The 15775-nt window shown below is 50.2% G+C and overlaps 1 protein-coding gene across 11 annotated transcripts in view; it reads right to left on the reverse strand.

The window, feature by feature from the left end:
* Positions 1 to 10031: 10031 nt before the first annotated feature.
* Positions 10032 to 15775, reverse strand: part of MSI2 (musashi RNA binding protein 2) — a 208073-nt gene continuing 202329 nt past the window's right edge. For all 11 annotated transcript variants that reach the window (XR_015278584.1, XR_015278583.1, XM_086860015.1 and 8 more), the window contains one exon: positions 10032 to 14866. Coding sequence is in view for 1 of the 11 variants with exons in the window: in XM_086860008.1 (XP_086716134.1) it covers positions 14825 to 14866 (42 nt within the window). In the remaining 10 variants the exon portion in view is untranslated. The remainder of the gene's footprint in view (positions 14867 to 15775) is intronic.

Raw genomic sequence — 15775 nt, forward strand, 5'->3', positions numbered from 1 at the left:
AGAGAGATGGCATTTTGCACATTTGAAATAATCCTCGGGACCGCGGGGCTGTCGCAGCCCCCTCTTCCCCTAAACTGTTGACTTTTCAATTGTTTTGTTTGTTGATGTTCAATATTAATCACCCGGCTGCTGGCTCGGTGCCGGGCTGGGCCGATGGGCTCGGGCAGCTGCTGGTGCTGGGGTGCAGCTCTTTGGGGTTTGGGGCCTTGCTGTGGTCCAGGAGCTGGAGTGTTTTGGGAAGAGGGACTTGTGGTGTGTCCAGTGCATGGTGGCTGTCCCTGCTCCGTGCTGGCCCTGCCTGGGGACCAGCACCCTGCAGGTGATTCAGACCTATTTAGGGACATTGGTATTGGAGCTGGAAGTGTTCAGGATGAGGCTGGGTGGAGCTCTGAGCACCCTGGTCTAGTGGGAAGTATCCCTGCCCGTGGCAGGGAATGAGATGACCTTTAAGGTCCCTCCCAACCCAAACCATTCTGTGAGTCTTTGATATTCCTACTGGAATTTCCACAGAAGCTCTGCAGAGCCCCTGACATGGCCATCCCTGCCCTCGGGAGCCGGGCTGGGGTCTCTCCTCCCTCCCCAAATTCTGGCTGTCATCGCTCAGCTCCCGGCCAGGCTGGGATGTTCACACACACAGCAGGGATGGATGAAATCGCTGGTTTGTCTTGGTTTGCTGGTGGCTCTGGCTGTGCTAATGGGAGCTGACAGGCCTGGAGCAGCTGATCTGGCTTGGCTCAGGTGCTGAAGGCAGCAGGGATGGGGTTGGGGCTGTGGGGTGCAGTGTGGGGCTGTGTCAGTCCATGGGCTGGAGCTGTAAATGGTGGATCCATGGAAACTGCGTGTCCAGGGATGCGGGTGCAGCCAGAGCTCCCCTGCACTTGGCTGGGTAAAAAAACAATTGAGGCTTTCTCTTGAGGCAGCCACAGAATTGACCCCCAGATCAGCCAATCTCTGCAGTCCTTGTCATTGGGTCATTGTTCATAGGGAGGATAGAAAATATTTCCTTTCCTCCCCGTTATCTAATTGTTCTGCTAAGACTTTGCTCAGTTCTAATTAAAAAGCCTGAAAGCAGCTTGTTTCATGTGTGGAAAAGGAGCACAGCATATGGTAGTGACAGACTCCTTTGTAAATATGAATGTTTTTACATTAAAGGAAAAAAAAAAGTAGAAATACTTTGCTAAATCCATGGGTGAGGTGTGGGTGGGGAGTTGGGGCACCCACAGGTGAGACCTGAGCCTCCAGCCCTGCAGCCATGCAACAGCAGCTGATGTTTTACTGGAACCTTTGGTGCTGGTGCTGCTGCAGAGCCCGGTGGCACTGCTGGGGTGCAGCCAGGGCTGGGTCCTGCCTGTCCCTGCTTCCACCAAAACAAACACGTGCCAAAGCCCCAAGGACTCATTTCCCTCCTCCCTCCACTTCAAATCGAAGCAGAAACATGACAAATGTTCTGATGAAGGCTGAGCACCCCGAACATCTCTCCCCGTGCAGGTTCCTGTGTAAATCAGCCACTTGATATCACCTCTGCTTCCCTCTGCCGTGCTCTGGGCTGGGGCTGGGGCTGTGCTGGGGGTCACACCCTGCCACAGAGCCGTCCCCATGGCACGGCTGAGGCTGGCTGACACGGAGCTGGACAAACAAGGCACTTACTGGCCTTTCTAATAGTGATTTCTGTTTTTTTCCCAGAGCTTCTTGCCTGAAAAGCCAAGCTGGCAGAGCTGGGTGATGGAGGCAGCATCCATGGGGACGATGGGGACAGGAGCTGTGGCATCTCCATGGGCTCACAGCACCCCAAAGTGCTGCAGAGTTTGTGACCAGCACTCACAGCACGTCTCTGCTGCCCTGCAAGAGGAGGTGTTTCCCTGCCCTCGCTGCCAAGCTCGTGTTTCCCAGGTAGGAGGGGGCAGGCTGGGTTTGTCCCTGCCCTGTCCCTGTCCCCCGGAGCTCTCCCTGCACACTTCCCATCCCTGGGGCCGCAGGGGAAGGTAGGGTCTGACGGATGAGCAGAGTGAAATGCAGATTTATTACGTGTGGGATCTTGTCTCCTCTGGAGCTGGGGCTGGAGCAGGAGCTCCTGGGGCTGGGGCTGCAGCTTTGGGATGCTCCCACCAGAGCGAAGCCCCTCCAGCAGGAACCCACCTCGGGTTATAGAGTGTCACACCTGTAGTGAGAGGAATGTCACACCTGTAATGAGCCCTCCATGAGGCCACCAGAGCCAGCTGGGCTGGGGGGGCCCGGGGGGGCCTCTGGTGCCATCCTGGCACGGCCAGCTGGGATCCAGCCTGGCCCCTGCCCGGGATCCTGGCATTAACCCCCCCCACCACTCTGCCCAGCACAGGCCGTTTGTTTCTGCTGGGTTTTAATCTCCCTGAGATTGCTGCTTGTTCTGGGGGAGGGTTGGGGCTGCGCCGGGGCCGTCACTGCAGAGCCTCAGTGATGGAAATGCTTTTGGAGTAAAGACATTATTAATGCAGATGCTGAGCAGGGAAGGTACACCACGCTCGTGTACCTGAGCTCGCCTGGGCTGTGCTCGGCCAGCACATCCATCTCCTGCTTGTATCCATCCATTTCTTTAAATGCCAGGGTGATGTCAGCCTGCCTGGCACTCCTGTGCCGTTTAAAAGGACCAAAACAAATCAGAAAGTTCACACCTGAAATGGTGCTGCTTCCCAACTCCCGGCTCTGGGGAAGCGCTCCCGGGTGACCACGGAGCCCAGGGATGCTGAGAGCTGTTCCTGCTGGTCTAACCCTGCTGGGATGGAGCTGAGCCCCCGCTGCCATCCCTGGGCACATGGCACGGCCTTGTGCCCACCGTGGGGGCCAGGATTGCTGCTTGTCCAAGAGAAATGCAAATATGGGACAATCAGCCTCTGCAGCAGCCAAGTGGCATGTGATGAAATCCAATCAGTTAATAACCCTTCACAGCACTGGGAGAATTGCAGATGAACGTGCTTTTAAATAACTTTTTTGGTTTTTTTCCCCTCACCAGAATTATTCCCCTGTGGATTTTTTTTCTGAAAATATCCCTCATTTTGGTTTGTGCCTGGCAGAAAGGGCCACAAGGTTCAGAGCCCAGAGGCAAGGAATCTCGGCAGAGCTCTGCCATTGCATCCTCCCGCACGGTTTTTGCTCCTTGAAAGGCACCTCGCTGCTTCTGGAGCTCCGGGAGGGGTCCCTGGAGGGTCCCAGCCCCGGCTGCTGCCCCACGGATGCTGCCGGGAGCCGGGGAAGGAGCGCGGCAGGAGCAGCGCGGCTCAGGCACGGCTGATGAGCACGAGGAAGAGGAGGCTGTGAGACCCGGATAGTAATCAAGGCTAATTTGTTGATTTGCCATCCGGAGTAATTTCTTGCATTATTTTTTTCCCCCTGCACGATTTGCTCGGGGAGGGGGAGCAGGAGCCTGATGAGCGGCTGGGATGGTGGATGTGCTGGGAAGGAGAGTCCCTGCCCCGAGCTGGGCTGGCACAGACGGGTCCCCAGCACAGCTCCTCCTCCGAGAGCTGCCTGGACAGTGCCGGGCTCTGCCCCAGTGGCCCCTGCCAAGGTGAAACGCCTCCACTTCAATCCCCTGGATGAGGATGGAGAAGGAGGAAGGGGAATCTCCTGGGCAGGTGTAGGTTTGTGTGGCGGTGCTGGATGCTCCCCTGCCCTGCAAGGGCCGTGGAGCTGCGGTGCTGTCTGGAGAAAATACCATAGACTGGGAAAAAAATCTCACTTAAGTCTTTGCAAAGCCATAGATAATGCACTGTGAGAGTGAACAAGCAGGATGAAAAATAATTGCACTCCTATTTTTCTCCGGCTTTTCTTATCAACGACTTTATCACCTTTGGTTTTATTTTACACCTTATTTAGACTTTACTGTAATCCCAGCTATTTCACCATTGACACCTCCTTAATACCTTGTCTAACACCTCTGACACCTCTGGCTAATGCCCGGGCCCTGCTCCAGCGCAGAGCAGGAACAGAAAAGAGCTGAAATGGAGAGAGGGAAAAATTATTTACTACCCAGGCTCTGTGAATAATAACCTCTGAGGAGGAGGTGGGGGCCAGTCCTCCCTGTGCAGCTGAACTTTGCTCTCTGCCACATCCGTCTCCATCTGCCCATTCCCAGCCGCGGGACGGTGCTGCCCTGAGCGCTCCGCAGGAGGGAAGGGAGAGGATTTATTGTTCCTGGGAAGCTGCAGCCTGGAAAGGCTCAGCTTTGTCAATTGAAGCGAATTAGTTCCTCTCGCTTGGGCGCCCTGTGCCGGGCTCAGCCCTGTTTGAAATGTTCCCGATCCTGTGGGTGCTGCTGGCAGCTCCGGTGCCAACCTGGGCATCCACTGCTGCTCCACTGGCTCTTGTGCAGGGTGGGCTGGGGCCTCACCCCTCCTGGGCAGCCCCGAGGGTGCTTTTTGGGGCCAGTTCTCCTTTGGTGGCCGGGGAAGGCACCCACTGCTTTGCCTCCTTTGCTGTGTTGTGAGATTGGGTTAAAAGGTCTCAGCTGTTCCTGGCTGGGGCTGCTGCTGGGGCTGGCAGAGTCACAGAATCCTGGAATGCTTTGGGTTGGATGGGACTTTAAAGATCATCCTTAAAGATCATCCATTTCTACCCCTCTGCTATGGCAGGGACACCTCCCACTGTCCCAGGTGCTCCAAGCCCTGTCCAGCCTGACCTTGGGCACTGCCAGGGATGCAGGGATCAGCTGCTCTGGGCACCTGTGCCAGGGCCTCCCTCCTCACAGGGAACAATTCCTGCTTAATATCTGACCCACCGGTCTCCAAAAAGTTTCACTTTTCCTGACCTGGAAGAAATCCCACTGAACCCCAGTGCTGGGGATAACAGAGCAAAACTCTGCTGAGTTTTCCCTTTCCCCTTCTCTCCGAGCCCAAAGACCATGGCTACATTACCTAGATTTAACTACCCATTACACAAACTATATCTCTAAAGTGAGGGATATGGCAGCTTTATTATAAGTTTATTACATGCTAATTCAAGCAAATAAATTTGCTCCAGCTGTGGAGCAAAGGAGATTAATAACCTCGAAGATCACTTTGCTGCTTTGATGAGTTTCTTGAACAGAGTGGAGTATATTTGGGAAGAGCAACTAGATTAGTCAAAAAACCCCTTTAATTATTAGTGACACTGTGCAAACTGCTTCCTACGAGTGGAATACCAACTACTTAACTCCCTGACCTTATTATTCAAATAAACACTCCTTATTATAGCGACATGACTCGCTCATCAACACATCAGATCAGCTGCCTGGGTGGGGGTCTGGGGGTCCCCGCTGTGTCAGCAGCGCCAGCTGGGCTCTGTGAGGGGTAAAACGACCCAAGAGGGTTTAGAAGAGCTTCATGTGCCACACAACGAGCTGAGAAATGCCTTTGCTGGAATGTTTGTGGCACTTGCTCCTTCCCCTGCTCAGGATGCTGGCTTTTATTCTGCAGTTAATTCAGAGGTTTCTGGAAGTGTTTAAGTCTGGATGTTGTGAGGTGGCTCCGTGTTGCTGATGTTTCAATGTGTGGTTTGTAGGACAGCCTTGGAGGGGACTGTGGGGCTGTTCTTGTTGCTCATCCTCTCCCAGTGGTTGCTGCCCTCATGTTTAACAGAATCTGGGGAAATTCTGCATTTTCTAGTTTGTCTTCATTGGCGGGATGCTGGAGCTGGATGGAAGATTATTCTGCCCCTTTCATAGATAAAAAACAGACCAAGAAGGACTCCCAGAAATTATTACAGATCCCATGAAAATGTGTATGGGAGTTTGCCAGAAATTGTCAGAGAGACCTCCCGGTGCAAGGGGTTTTACCCTGGAAGTTTTTCTGTGAGCAAGGAGCTCCCCGGGATGCTGCAGGATGCTGGAAATGTGGTTTGGAGGGGAGCAGAAAGCGAGGGCTGGTCCAGCCTGCGGCCCCCAGGGAGTCGGGGGGTTTGTGCTCCCAGCCTTGTGAGAAGCTGGCGATCGTGCGCCACTCGGGAGCGGGCCGGGAGCATTTGTGAGCCTGTGCCGAGGCCGGGAGGGATCAGAAGGCGCCTTCTGCCTTCTCCCAAGGGGCTGCATCCCCCCGCGCCCCTCCTCTCACCGCAGCCGGAGCCGCTTCCCTCCCTTCACCCGTCCCAACCCGGCCGGATCCGGGGATGCTCTGGGAGCCCAGGGGTGTCTCTTTGTGCTCTGTTTGGGGGGGACACTGTGGGTCCAACTGCTCTTGGAAAAGCAGCAAATCCAGAATATTCTGCTGCTCCCGTGCTCCCCGCTCCCTTGTCTCTCTCCCCCAGCCCCGCTGCCTTCAAACAGTTTCTATTCTATGTAGAGCAAGCAAAAATGATGTGTTAAATACAACCCGGGCTGAAGCTCTGAATCAAATCAATTCCTTTTTGATTCTCCGAGCTTTTGAATCCTCAGCCCTGCTGGAGGATTGTTAGCACAAGAATGGGGCTGAAGGAGCAATCCTTTCGCAGCGCTATTGACTCAATTATTTTGCCTCTTGATTTTGTATGAGCGGCCGGGCGGATATTCTGATTGCTAATGGCAGAGCATTGTTCAGCGGCTCGGGGCTCGGGCCGGGCCCCTCCGGCTCCCCTCGCCCCGCTCCCCGCTCGGGCTGCGGCCCCTGACCTGCCCGTGTCCGCTCCCAGATCCATGGGGAGGCTGCACTGAGCCAGGGCACGACTGCCAATATTGACAGCCCCAGTGCGGGGCAGCGATGGCCCCGCGGCGCCCGGCTGGGGCTGCTGGGGGGCTGCAGGAGATGCTGGGGGGCTGAAGGAGATGCTGAGGGGCTGCAGGAGATGCTGGGGGGCTGAAGGAGATGCTGAGGGGCTGCAGGAGATGCTGGGGGGCTGCAGGAGGTGCTGGGGGGCTGCAGGAGATGCTGGGGGGCTGCAGGAGATGCCGAGAGGATGCAGGAGGTGCTGGGGGGCTGCAGGAGGTGCTGAGGGGCTGCAGGAGATGCTGGGGGGCTGCAGGAGATGCTGAGCCCGGCCCTGGGTGCTGCGCCCCTCCAGCTGTTCATCCCCTGCGGCATCTCAGCTCAGCCTGCTCCGCTCGGTGACAGCTGCTGGGGCAAAGCGGGACAGGGACAGGGAGGGGACCTGGCCTCGGCCCCACCTCCGGTCACGGTTTGGAGCCCACAGCCCAGCCAGACTCGCTTTTTCAAGATTAAAAAAGAGGAATTCCCCACCCATCAAAAGGTTGTGAAAGGAGCGAGGGGAAGCACTTTGGATGTCTGGATGAAAGGGGCTGGGAGGAACAAACTGCTGCTTTGAAGAGGTAAAGCCCTGTATAAATCCTGAGCGGTTCTAGTGGTGGCCGAAATGCTTTGTGGGCTGAGAAAAGGCAAAGGCAGGAACTTTCTCCTGCTTTTTATTCTTGCTGATGTTTATGTCAGATCCCTGCTGGGTGTCACCAAGCGATGGAGACACTGATTCCGTACCCGCTCCCATCTCCCCGTGGCTGGTGCCAGGCGGGGTCGCCCGGTTAATGCACATTTCAGTCTTCATTGGCTTTTTAACCAGTTTTTAATCAGTAATTATTAGCGAGTGGGAGCCAGTCGGGAGCCACAGCCATCAGAGCCGGTGGCAGCAGCAGGCTTTGGGCTGCACATGTCACCTGGGCTGGTCCCCAGGCTGCCAGAAATTCAGCAGTGGGTGGAATGTGCCCGAGGTTCAGCAGGGATGAGTTGTTGATGCCGGGAAGGTCAGGCAGGGGCCTGGGCTTGCTGCCACCGTGGAATGTGGTGGCTTTGAGGACCAGGGTCTTCCACTCATATTGGAAAGAGACTTCGGTCTCCCAAGGGCGTGCACTGATAGGACAAGGGGAATGTCTTCAAGCAGAAGGAAGGCAGATTAGTTCAGATATGGGGAAGAAATTCTTCCCTGTGAGGGTGAGGAGGCCCTGGCACAGGCTCCCCAGAGAAGCTGGAAGTGTCCAAGGCCAGGTTGGATGCGGTTTGGAGCAAACCAAGGACAGTGGAAGGTGTCCCTGCCTATGGCAGGGGGTGGAACTGGATTTTGAAGTAATTTCCAAGCCAAACCCCTCCATGACTCTCTGGTAAGCTGTGTTTGCCTGCAGAGCGGCGGATGCAGGCAGCCCGGCCCGCGGGAGCTGCTCCGTGCCAATTCCAGCCGCTGCCGTGGAGGTAAATAGCGGGAATCAGCCTTCGCCTGATGCACAAACGGAGTCAAGCAGCGGTGCCCTTTGCAAAGCGCTAATGAATTACGAGTGGCTCTCCTTACCCAGGCGCTGCCACCACTCGTGACCGGCTGAAATCTGCAGTCCTCGACATGTGGAGCTGCTGGAATTGCTCATTTCTTAGGGCACCGGCTGTAACTGGATGCAGAATGGTAAAGAGGGGTTTTGGGGTGGGTTTTGTCACCATCAGGGTTTCAGCGCTCTCAGGCTGGGTGGCATCTGGGCTCCTGCCACCACAGGGGCTGGGACCCAGTGGAACAAATGAGCTTTAAACCCCTCTGCTTTATTATTTTCTATTAACAACGAGGCGGCCCCGGTAAATAGCCGTGAAAGGGAGAGCTTAAGCTCATAATTAATAAATGCTGGCTTGGTTTCTGCTGCTGAGCTGTGGCCTTGAGAGGCGCGATGGGGGTCAAGAGCAGAGAGTGCTCAAGTCCTCCAAGCCCGCTAATGAACCTGGGATTTACCCCGAGATTTTGGGACAGCCAGGACAGCCACCTGTGGCTTGGGGTAGGGCAGAGCCTGTGGGGTTTTGGGGCAGGGCTGCAGGACTGGGGGCACAGGATGTGGCACAGGGGGTGCAGGAGCTCACCTGCCCCGTGGGTGCCACAAAGACCCCACATGGGTGACACTGCACAACCCCAATGGCCTCAGCTGCCTCCTGCAGCTCATCGTTACAGCTCGGCCATAAATGTTTATGACAGGAGGGAGAAGAAGTAAATCACATTTATCTTCCTTGTTTTCGTTGTCGGGGCACTAATTTGACAGGGAAGGGAAATTTTTGCTTATTTTACAACTCTGATTTCGGCTGCAATTTGATTTCAGTAGCTGGGAGGCGAACACAAAATCTTATTTTTATTCCAGAGCTGGTATAAAAATTTACATTTTGACACCGACCCCCCACTCCCTTTTCAGTGCTGCTACAGCGGGCCCGCGGGCTTTGCACAAAACACATCACCCACATATAATACACTCATAATTCACTAATGTTTGCTGAATGACAGGGTTAAGTGGCTGCTATTCCCGGCCTCCCACCACACTAATGTACTCCAGACCCGTGCTCCTTTTCTTCTGGATTGCAGTCAAATCGTTTCCTGCAGCCCTCGCAGTGGAAGCTCCTTCCACCCCGAACAAACATGACTTCGGAAATTATTTTCATTTGTTTTTCTAATCTAATTTTCCCCTCGGTGCTCCACTAATCATCAATCCCATTAAGGGCTTGATGTGTTGACTGCTTTCCAGAGAGCCCGTCCTGCATCCTGCCGTGCGCTGACCTCCGGCGGGCCGAGCCCCCGGGACCGCCGAGCCAGAGGATGCCCTGGAGAGGCTCCTGGAGCATCCCCTCCATCCCTGCCCAACCCCGCAGCCTGGGCTCTCCAGGAAAGGGACCTGTGCCATCCTGGAATAATGACTGATGAATAATGAGTGTTTACAACCTAAAGGAGGGGTGGGGGGAAGTTGGCTCCGCTCCAGGCCAAGTGCCAAAGGGAAAAACAGCCTCTGGTGGAGTATCTGAGCTGGGGAGGCTGTGAAGGCAGAGGGAGCGCGTCACTCCAGCGAGGAAAACGCACAGCAACCGTGTGGGGAACTGGGAATTTATCCAGCAGGATTGGGAGCCCACGGCCACCCACTGCTCCTCCTGGAAATAGGATCAGTGATGCGAGATGTGCCTGGCAGAGCACAGGATCAGGGAGCAGCCTTGGGACACTGGGCATGGGACAGGGACGGGGCAGGGATGTGCTGCCCACCCCGTGGGAGCAGGAGGGGCAACGAGGTGATGAATTTTGGGGTAATGGGGGTGATATCATCCCACAGGAGCAAATATTTCCTTCCCCCCCCACCCAAATGAAATGGACTCCATGGATCTGTTCAAAACAGTTTATTGTATTTTTTTGTCAGACAAACACATTGATTTCTGGACCACAGTAGAGGATGGAAACCTTTCACAAACTTATTTATTTGAAAATACAAATATAAAATTATACTTTCCACATCTGTGATGTGAGAGACCCCCATCCACATAGTATTTTACAACAGGGCTTCAGAAAGCCATACACAGAGACCTGAAAGATGCTTGATATATATAGATACATATATATATGTATATATATAAAAAAAAAGTCACTACCAAAGTTCTCATCAGTTCATACTAAAGTATAAAAGGAAGGGCTAGGCCTGCCACTGTGCCATAGTTTATTTAGGTACATTTATGACCACCTGAAATGCTCACTTGCATCCTAGTACTGATGGGAGTTCAGACCTCGTACGACAGAGAATGAAGGGGGTGCTACCTACGACGGTCACGCGACAGACGAGCCCGAGGGGCTCTGGGGCCGGGGCTGACCCCGCTGACCACCGGGCCCTGCTCGGACACCGAGCTCTCCACACAACACAGTCAGACTGCTGGGGGGGGCCCACAACCGACCACGAGGATTTGCTTTCTCAAACTACATTTTTTTTTCTCTTTTTAAAAATTATTATTATTATTATTATTTATTATTATTATTGTGGTTTTTTTTGGTAATTTTATTACAGTATTAAAGTATTGCTTAGCTTACAGAATCTCCTCACGTAGTGTTCGCACGGGGTCGATGGATTCTGTACGTAGGAAACTCTACAGTGTCTGTGCGCAGACCGGGATCTGCCGGTGTGTCTTCGATGCATCCTGTCTCTTTGCCCTAACACTAACCTCAGCTCTCCCTCTCTCAACTGTGTCGCTTTTAAAAAAACAAACCAAACCATTAAAAAAAAGAATTCAGAAGATTCCACCCAAGAGACATTGCCATAGCATAAAAGACAGCTATGAGTTAGTGTTGGGTTTTTTTTGTTTTCTTTTTTTTTTTTTTATTTTTATTTTTTTGTTGTTTTTTTTTTTTGTTTTTGTAAACAGTTTCATATGCAATATCATACAGAACCATGGCTGGCCTTGAGTAAAAATGTAGTAAACTATATTGCTTTATTATTGATTATGTTGCATTGAGTGAATGGCAGAAACGAAACAAGAAGGGAAGTGTGGCTGGAGTCGCTAGCCCTCATTCACACTACAGATGAAAGCAGGGAAGAAAAGAAATCCCAACACCTTTCAGGTCGTTATCACCCACAATTACCCAATGGTTTAACTAAGCCTAGCAAGATGTGTGACATTCACCAGCAGACGCTGCTGTACAATGGAAAAAAAAACAACTTACAGCAAAGAGAGCCATGCTACCTTAAAGTCCAAGCTACAAATTCAACTCAAAATGAACATTTATGAAGTGTAAGAAAAAATAAAAACTCCAAAGGACAGATCAGGCTTTGCTTTAATCAAGCCGATCACAAAGGACTCGGGTTCTTTGAAGGGGGAGGGTCCCAAGCACCTGTGGCTCCTCGGAAATGTCCCTGGCCCAGGTCACCCAGAGCCTGGAGCCCCTCGTGTTGGCCAGGCTGGGGCCGAGAGCTTTTCCCTGGCTCTGAGGGCTGCAGAGGCTGTGAGTGTCCCTGGGGTGTCCCAGGCCAGGCTGGGCAGGCTTGGAGCCCCTGGGACAGAGTGAGGTGTCCCTGCCATGGAGGGTGGCACTGTAGGGTCCCTCCAACCCAACCAGTCCATGGCTCCACCGGCCTTCGCTCCCTGGGCTTGAGTAAAACAAAGGTGGAGCTGAACCTCTGTGCTGAAAAATTTACAAAAAACCCCCAAACAAACGAAGAAAAAGAAAAAAAAAATCCTTTAAAATTGATTTCTAGATGAGTGGGGGACTAACGTGAACCTTAGTCTAGGTAGCCACATCAAAACATCTTGGATTCCACGACATTTGTGCTATGGGCCACTGGGACTTCTCAAAAGGTATATAAACATCTAAAACATATTCACACAGATTAGCAATTTCTTCTGAGCATTCTTAAAAAAATATGTTTTTTTTTTTTCTCTTAGTAAAATCGTTTTAATATACCGTGCCTCCCTCTTTTAAAAAATAAATTAAAAAAATCCAGTTTTGCATATCTAGCATTAGCATTTAAGGTAGTATGGCACATCCCCTTTCCAAAGTCAAGGGTGGGGATCTACAAATGCCTTAAGAGTTTGCCAGCATTTTTAACATTGTGAGACCTTTGGTTAGTTGAAACCGCATCAGATCAACAAAAGAAAAATAATAAACAAGGAAAAAAAAGCACAGAAAGAAAAAAGAGAAGAAAAAACCAAAAAAAGGAAAACCTTCCCAAAATTATTAGCATTTTTTTTTTTCTTAAATAAGAGAAAGTTCTATCCTTACTGGTCCTAAATCTGATTAACTACATCTAAATTTTTAACCTTAATTACGATACACCTACCAATATGTACTAGAAGAGGAAGAGAGAAAGAGGGGGGAAAAATTCACTACACTACCATCAGGACAGCACTCTTACAAGATAAGCCATTTTATACACTATTAACATACAACAATGATCAACAAAGAATATTCTATGAGGTGACAGGGAATGGAGAGGAAAACCAACTGGTAGTACAGTACATCATCAACATTGACAAAATAGCAATAAAAAATTCCCTGACGGCACACACTGAATCGCAGGGAATTTGGTTCGTAGTATTTTTTTTTTTTACCTTTTTATTTTTTAAAGAATTCGGTTTTATTTCTTTTATTACTTGATCAAGTCTCAATATTTAAAAAGCGTCCAGCATTTTGCTTAAACCTGGTTGTTCTGAAATAAGAAAAAAACCTAAAATATTACATAAAAAGCATGATTTTTTTTTTTTAAAAACAAGAAAAACAAGGTTTCTCCTTTCGGTTAGCAGTATGGTGCCTTGATTTGTTAAAGATGCCTTGCTCTACCTTGTCTATTGAATGTCTACATTAGTCTACTTGTTAGTAAAATTTACAAAAATAGGAGTGCAGCAGCTCTTTTTAACAAATGTCGCATTCAGTGTCTTATACTGGCTGTACCTAAAGTACCAAATTTATAAACGTAACAATTTAAAAAAATATTAATAAAACTTGTCAATATTACGTTAAAAAAAGAAGAAATATATCCACACTACAGTATGTTCTTAATGCCACCTACCATGTTGTACTTCTAGTTTGCTGTTGCAGGCCTATTTACCAATATTAAAAAAATTAAATTAAAAAATATCCTTCATAAGTTTCCTCCCCCAACAGAGGACCATATATATAACAGCCAAATATTAAACATGTGCAAATAGGAAACTGTCAGTTTTTCCCCTACCAGTCACAGTGCAATGATGTTTTATACTTTATTTCTTTTAAATTCTGTTTACAACTACAATAAATTAAAATCTTCCGTTGCTTCTAGGGTGAAACTTGTAGCACTGAGGTATTCCCAAAAAAAAAAAAACCAAAAATAAAATAAAATAAAAAAAGAAAATAAAAAAACCAAAACCAACCAAAGTTGTTTTCTAATTTGATAATACAGAAAGTGATGGATAATAAAGGAAATCATGCAAGCTGGACGCTGCTCTGCCTGCACAGGGTGCCCAGAGCAGCTGAAATGACTGGACAGCAAGTTGATCTAGTTTAAAACAATGTCTAAAAAAAGAAAAAACAACAATCAACCAAAAAAAACCAAAACAAAACCAAAATAAAGGTGTGCTTTGAACCGTAAATGCGCTAAGTAGGAAAAATTGTAGCTTCTTGATCAGTTTTGGGAAAAGCAGGTTTTAAATTAAAATAAAAATCCCACTAGACTGTTCCTTTGTAAGCTGTGCACGTCTGAGAGCGGAGCTGCTGGTATGAACTGGGCGAGCTGGGAGGGTCCCACAGCATCACAGCCCCCCGGGCCAGCTCCGGCAGTCGCTCCGAAAGGCTACAACTTCCTTGTCTTCTTTCATCCATTTTCATAGAGAAACTGCCTTAGGCTGACTCCATCACAAAAATAGGTTTGTATTTCTCTTTCTTAATAGTTTCTATGTAGTTAATGGAATTGTATTTACAGCATTTTATTATTTTTTTCTTTTTTTTTTTTTCAGAATTCACAATTTCAAAAAACCTTATATCACCTCTTTCAACAAAAAAAAGCACTTATATAGAAAAAGGACGCACAAAAAGTTTGTCGCCCTCGCCTTATTGCCGAAAATAGAGAGAATTAGAGTAACCAAGATGCCACAAAGGAAAAGAAGGGCCAGAGAACCTGTTGCTCCCCCCTCCCCGTGCCCTGCCAGCCCCCCGTGCCGCACCCGCCGCTGGCTCCGCTCCCCCCGTGGCCCAGGCTCCTGTCACCATCTCAGCATCCTTTAAGCAACAACAACTACGTAAAACAGAAGGGAGGAGGAGAAGGAGGAGGAGGGGAGGTGGGAAAGAAAAGCAAAAGAAACCCCTTAATATAACAGTTACACTATGGTTAGGCTCTCGCTACATACACAAAGAATTCTGACTACGTGGCTACGAGACTATGTCAAAAAGGCTACGAAAAGATGTGGGTTTGGAGAGGCTTAAAAAGAGGGGAGGAGGGACCCATCGAGAAAATAAAACGAACAAGAAATGGGTTTTATATACATACTTTAAAAGCTGTTGTTTTTATAGTACAGCAGATTCATGAGATGATGAGAGAGATTTTAAACAACCCAAGTCCTTCGAGTGCCACCTCCAGTTTGCGTTGGCGGTGATGATGATGATGATGATGATGATGATGTAGTGCTCAAAGTCTGATGAGATCACCCAACCGTGGGGCCCTTCAGAAACTTCGCCCTGTCTTGCCCGGACATCCAGAGAGACTCTGCGTGGGGAGAAGGGGGACATGGACATGGGAGAGGGACAGTTAATTGAGGTCCATTAGGATTTTTAATAAAAAAACCCAAAGTGTTTGCAAACACTTTGCGGCCACGGCGTCCCCGATCCACCCCGAGGGAGGATGCAGAGGGAACGGCTGGGATACTGAGGTGTTCCCAGGACAGCCCCCAGGGGACAGGGGGCCTCATGTACTCCCTGCTCTTATTTCCAGCTCCATCCCAGCTAAGCCTGGACTGGGGGCCTGGCTGGGCTGGTTTAGGAACAGTAAAATGGGAGCTGATGTACGGCCAGGACAAAAACGGCTCCTCAGGCATCTGTTATGCTATGAATTCACACGGCTTTGGCTAAAATGAGTTTTACCTGAAGAACCTGGAAGGTGACAAGTTTTATCTGGGCACACTGAGGTGGCCAGGATTTGTTTGATACCAGAGCTTCAGCCCCCAACGCTCCGTCCCTGCCAGCGCTTAGAGCAGAGATGTATAATATAGAAAAGAGATATAAATATTTCGGGCACTGGCTCTGCAGGTAGCTGCTCATGGGGCTGGCCAGGAGAGGATGCTCCCTGGTCGTTTTGGGATGACCTCCAAAAGCCATTCCCAAATAGCTGTGCTCGGGGTGAGGTCCCAGCAGCATCCTGCAGGGATGTGGGAACGGATCCCTGCCCTGGGAACCTGCAGCTCAGCCAAGTCCTGCCTCGGGGATGCCAGGACCAGCCGCTGCCGCAAGCGTTTCAAACTCAGCGTTCCTTGAGGAATTAATAATAAGGCTCATTTCCTCCTCTCAAAATCTATTTTAATTAGTAATGAGCAACATTAAAAGCACTTTGTTTTTAAGTCGTTAATGGTTTGAGTCTCAACGCTGGCCAGTAACTGATGGCTGCGGCGATGGGCTGTGC

This window comes from Cyanistes caeruleus, chromosome 21 (genome assembly GCF_971803275.1).
Source record: "Cyanistes caeruleus chromosome 21, bCyaCae1.hap1.1, whole genome shotgun sequence".
In the NCBI taxonomy this organism is placed as follows: domain Eukaryota; kingdom Metazoa; phylum Chordata; class Aves; order Passeriformes; family Paridae; genus Cyanistes; species Cyanistes caeruleus.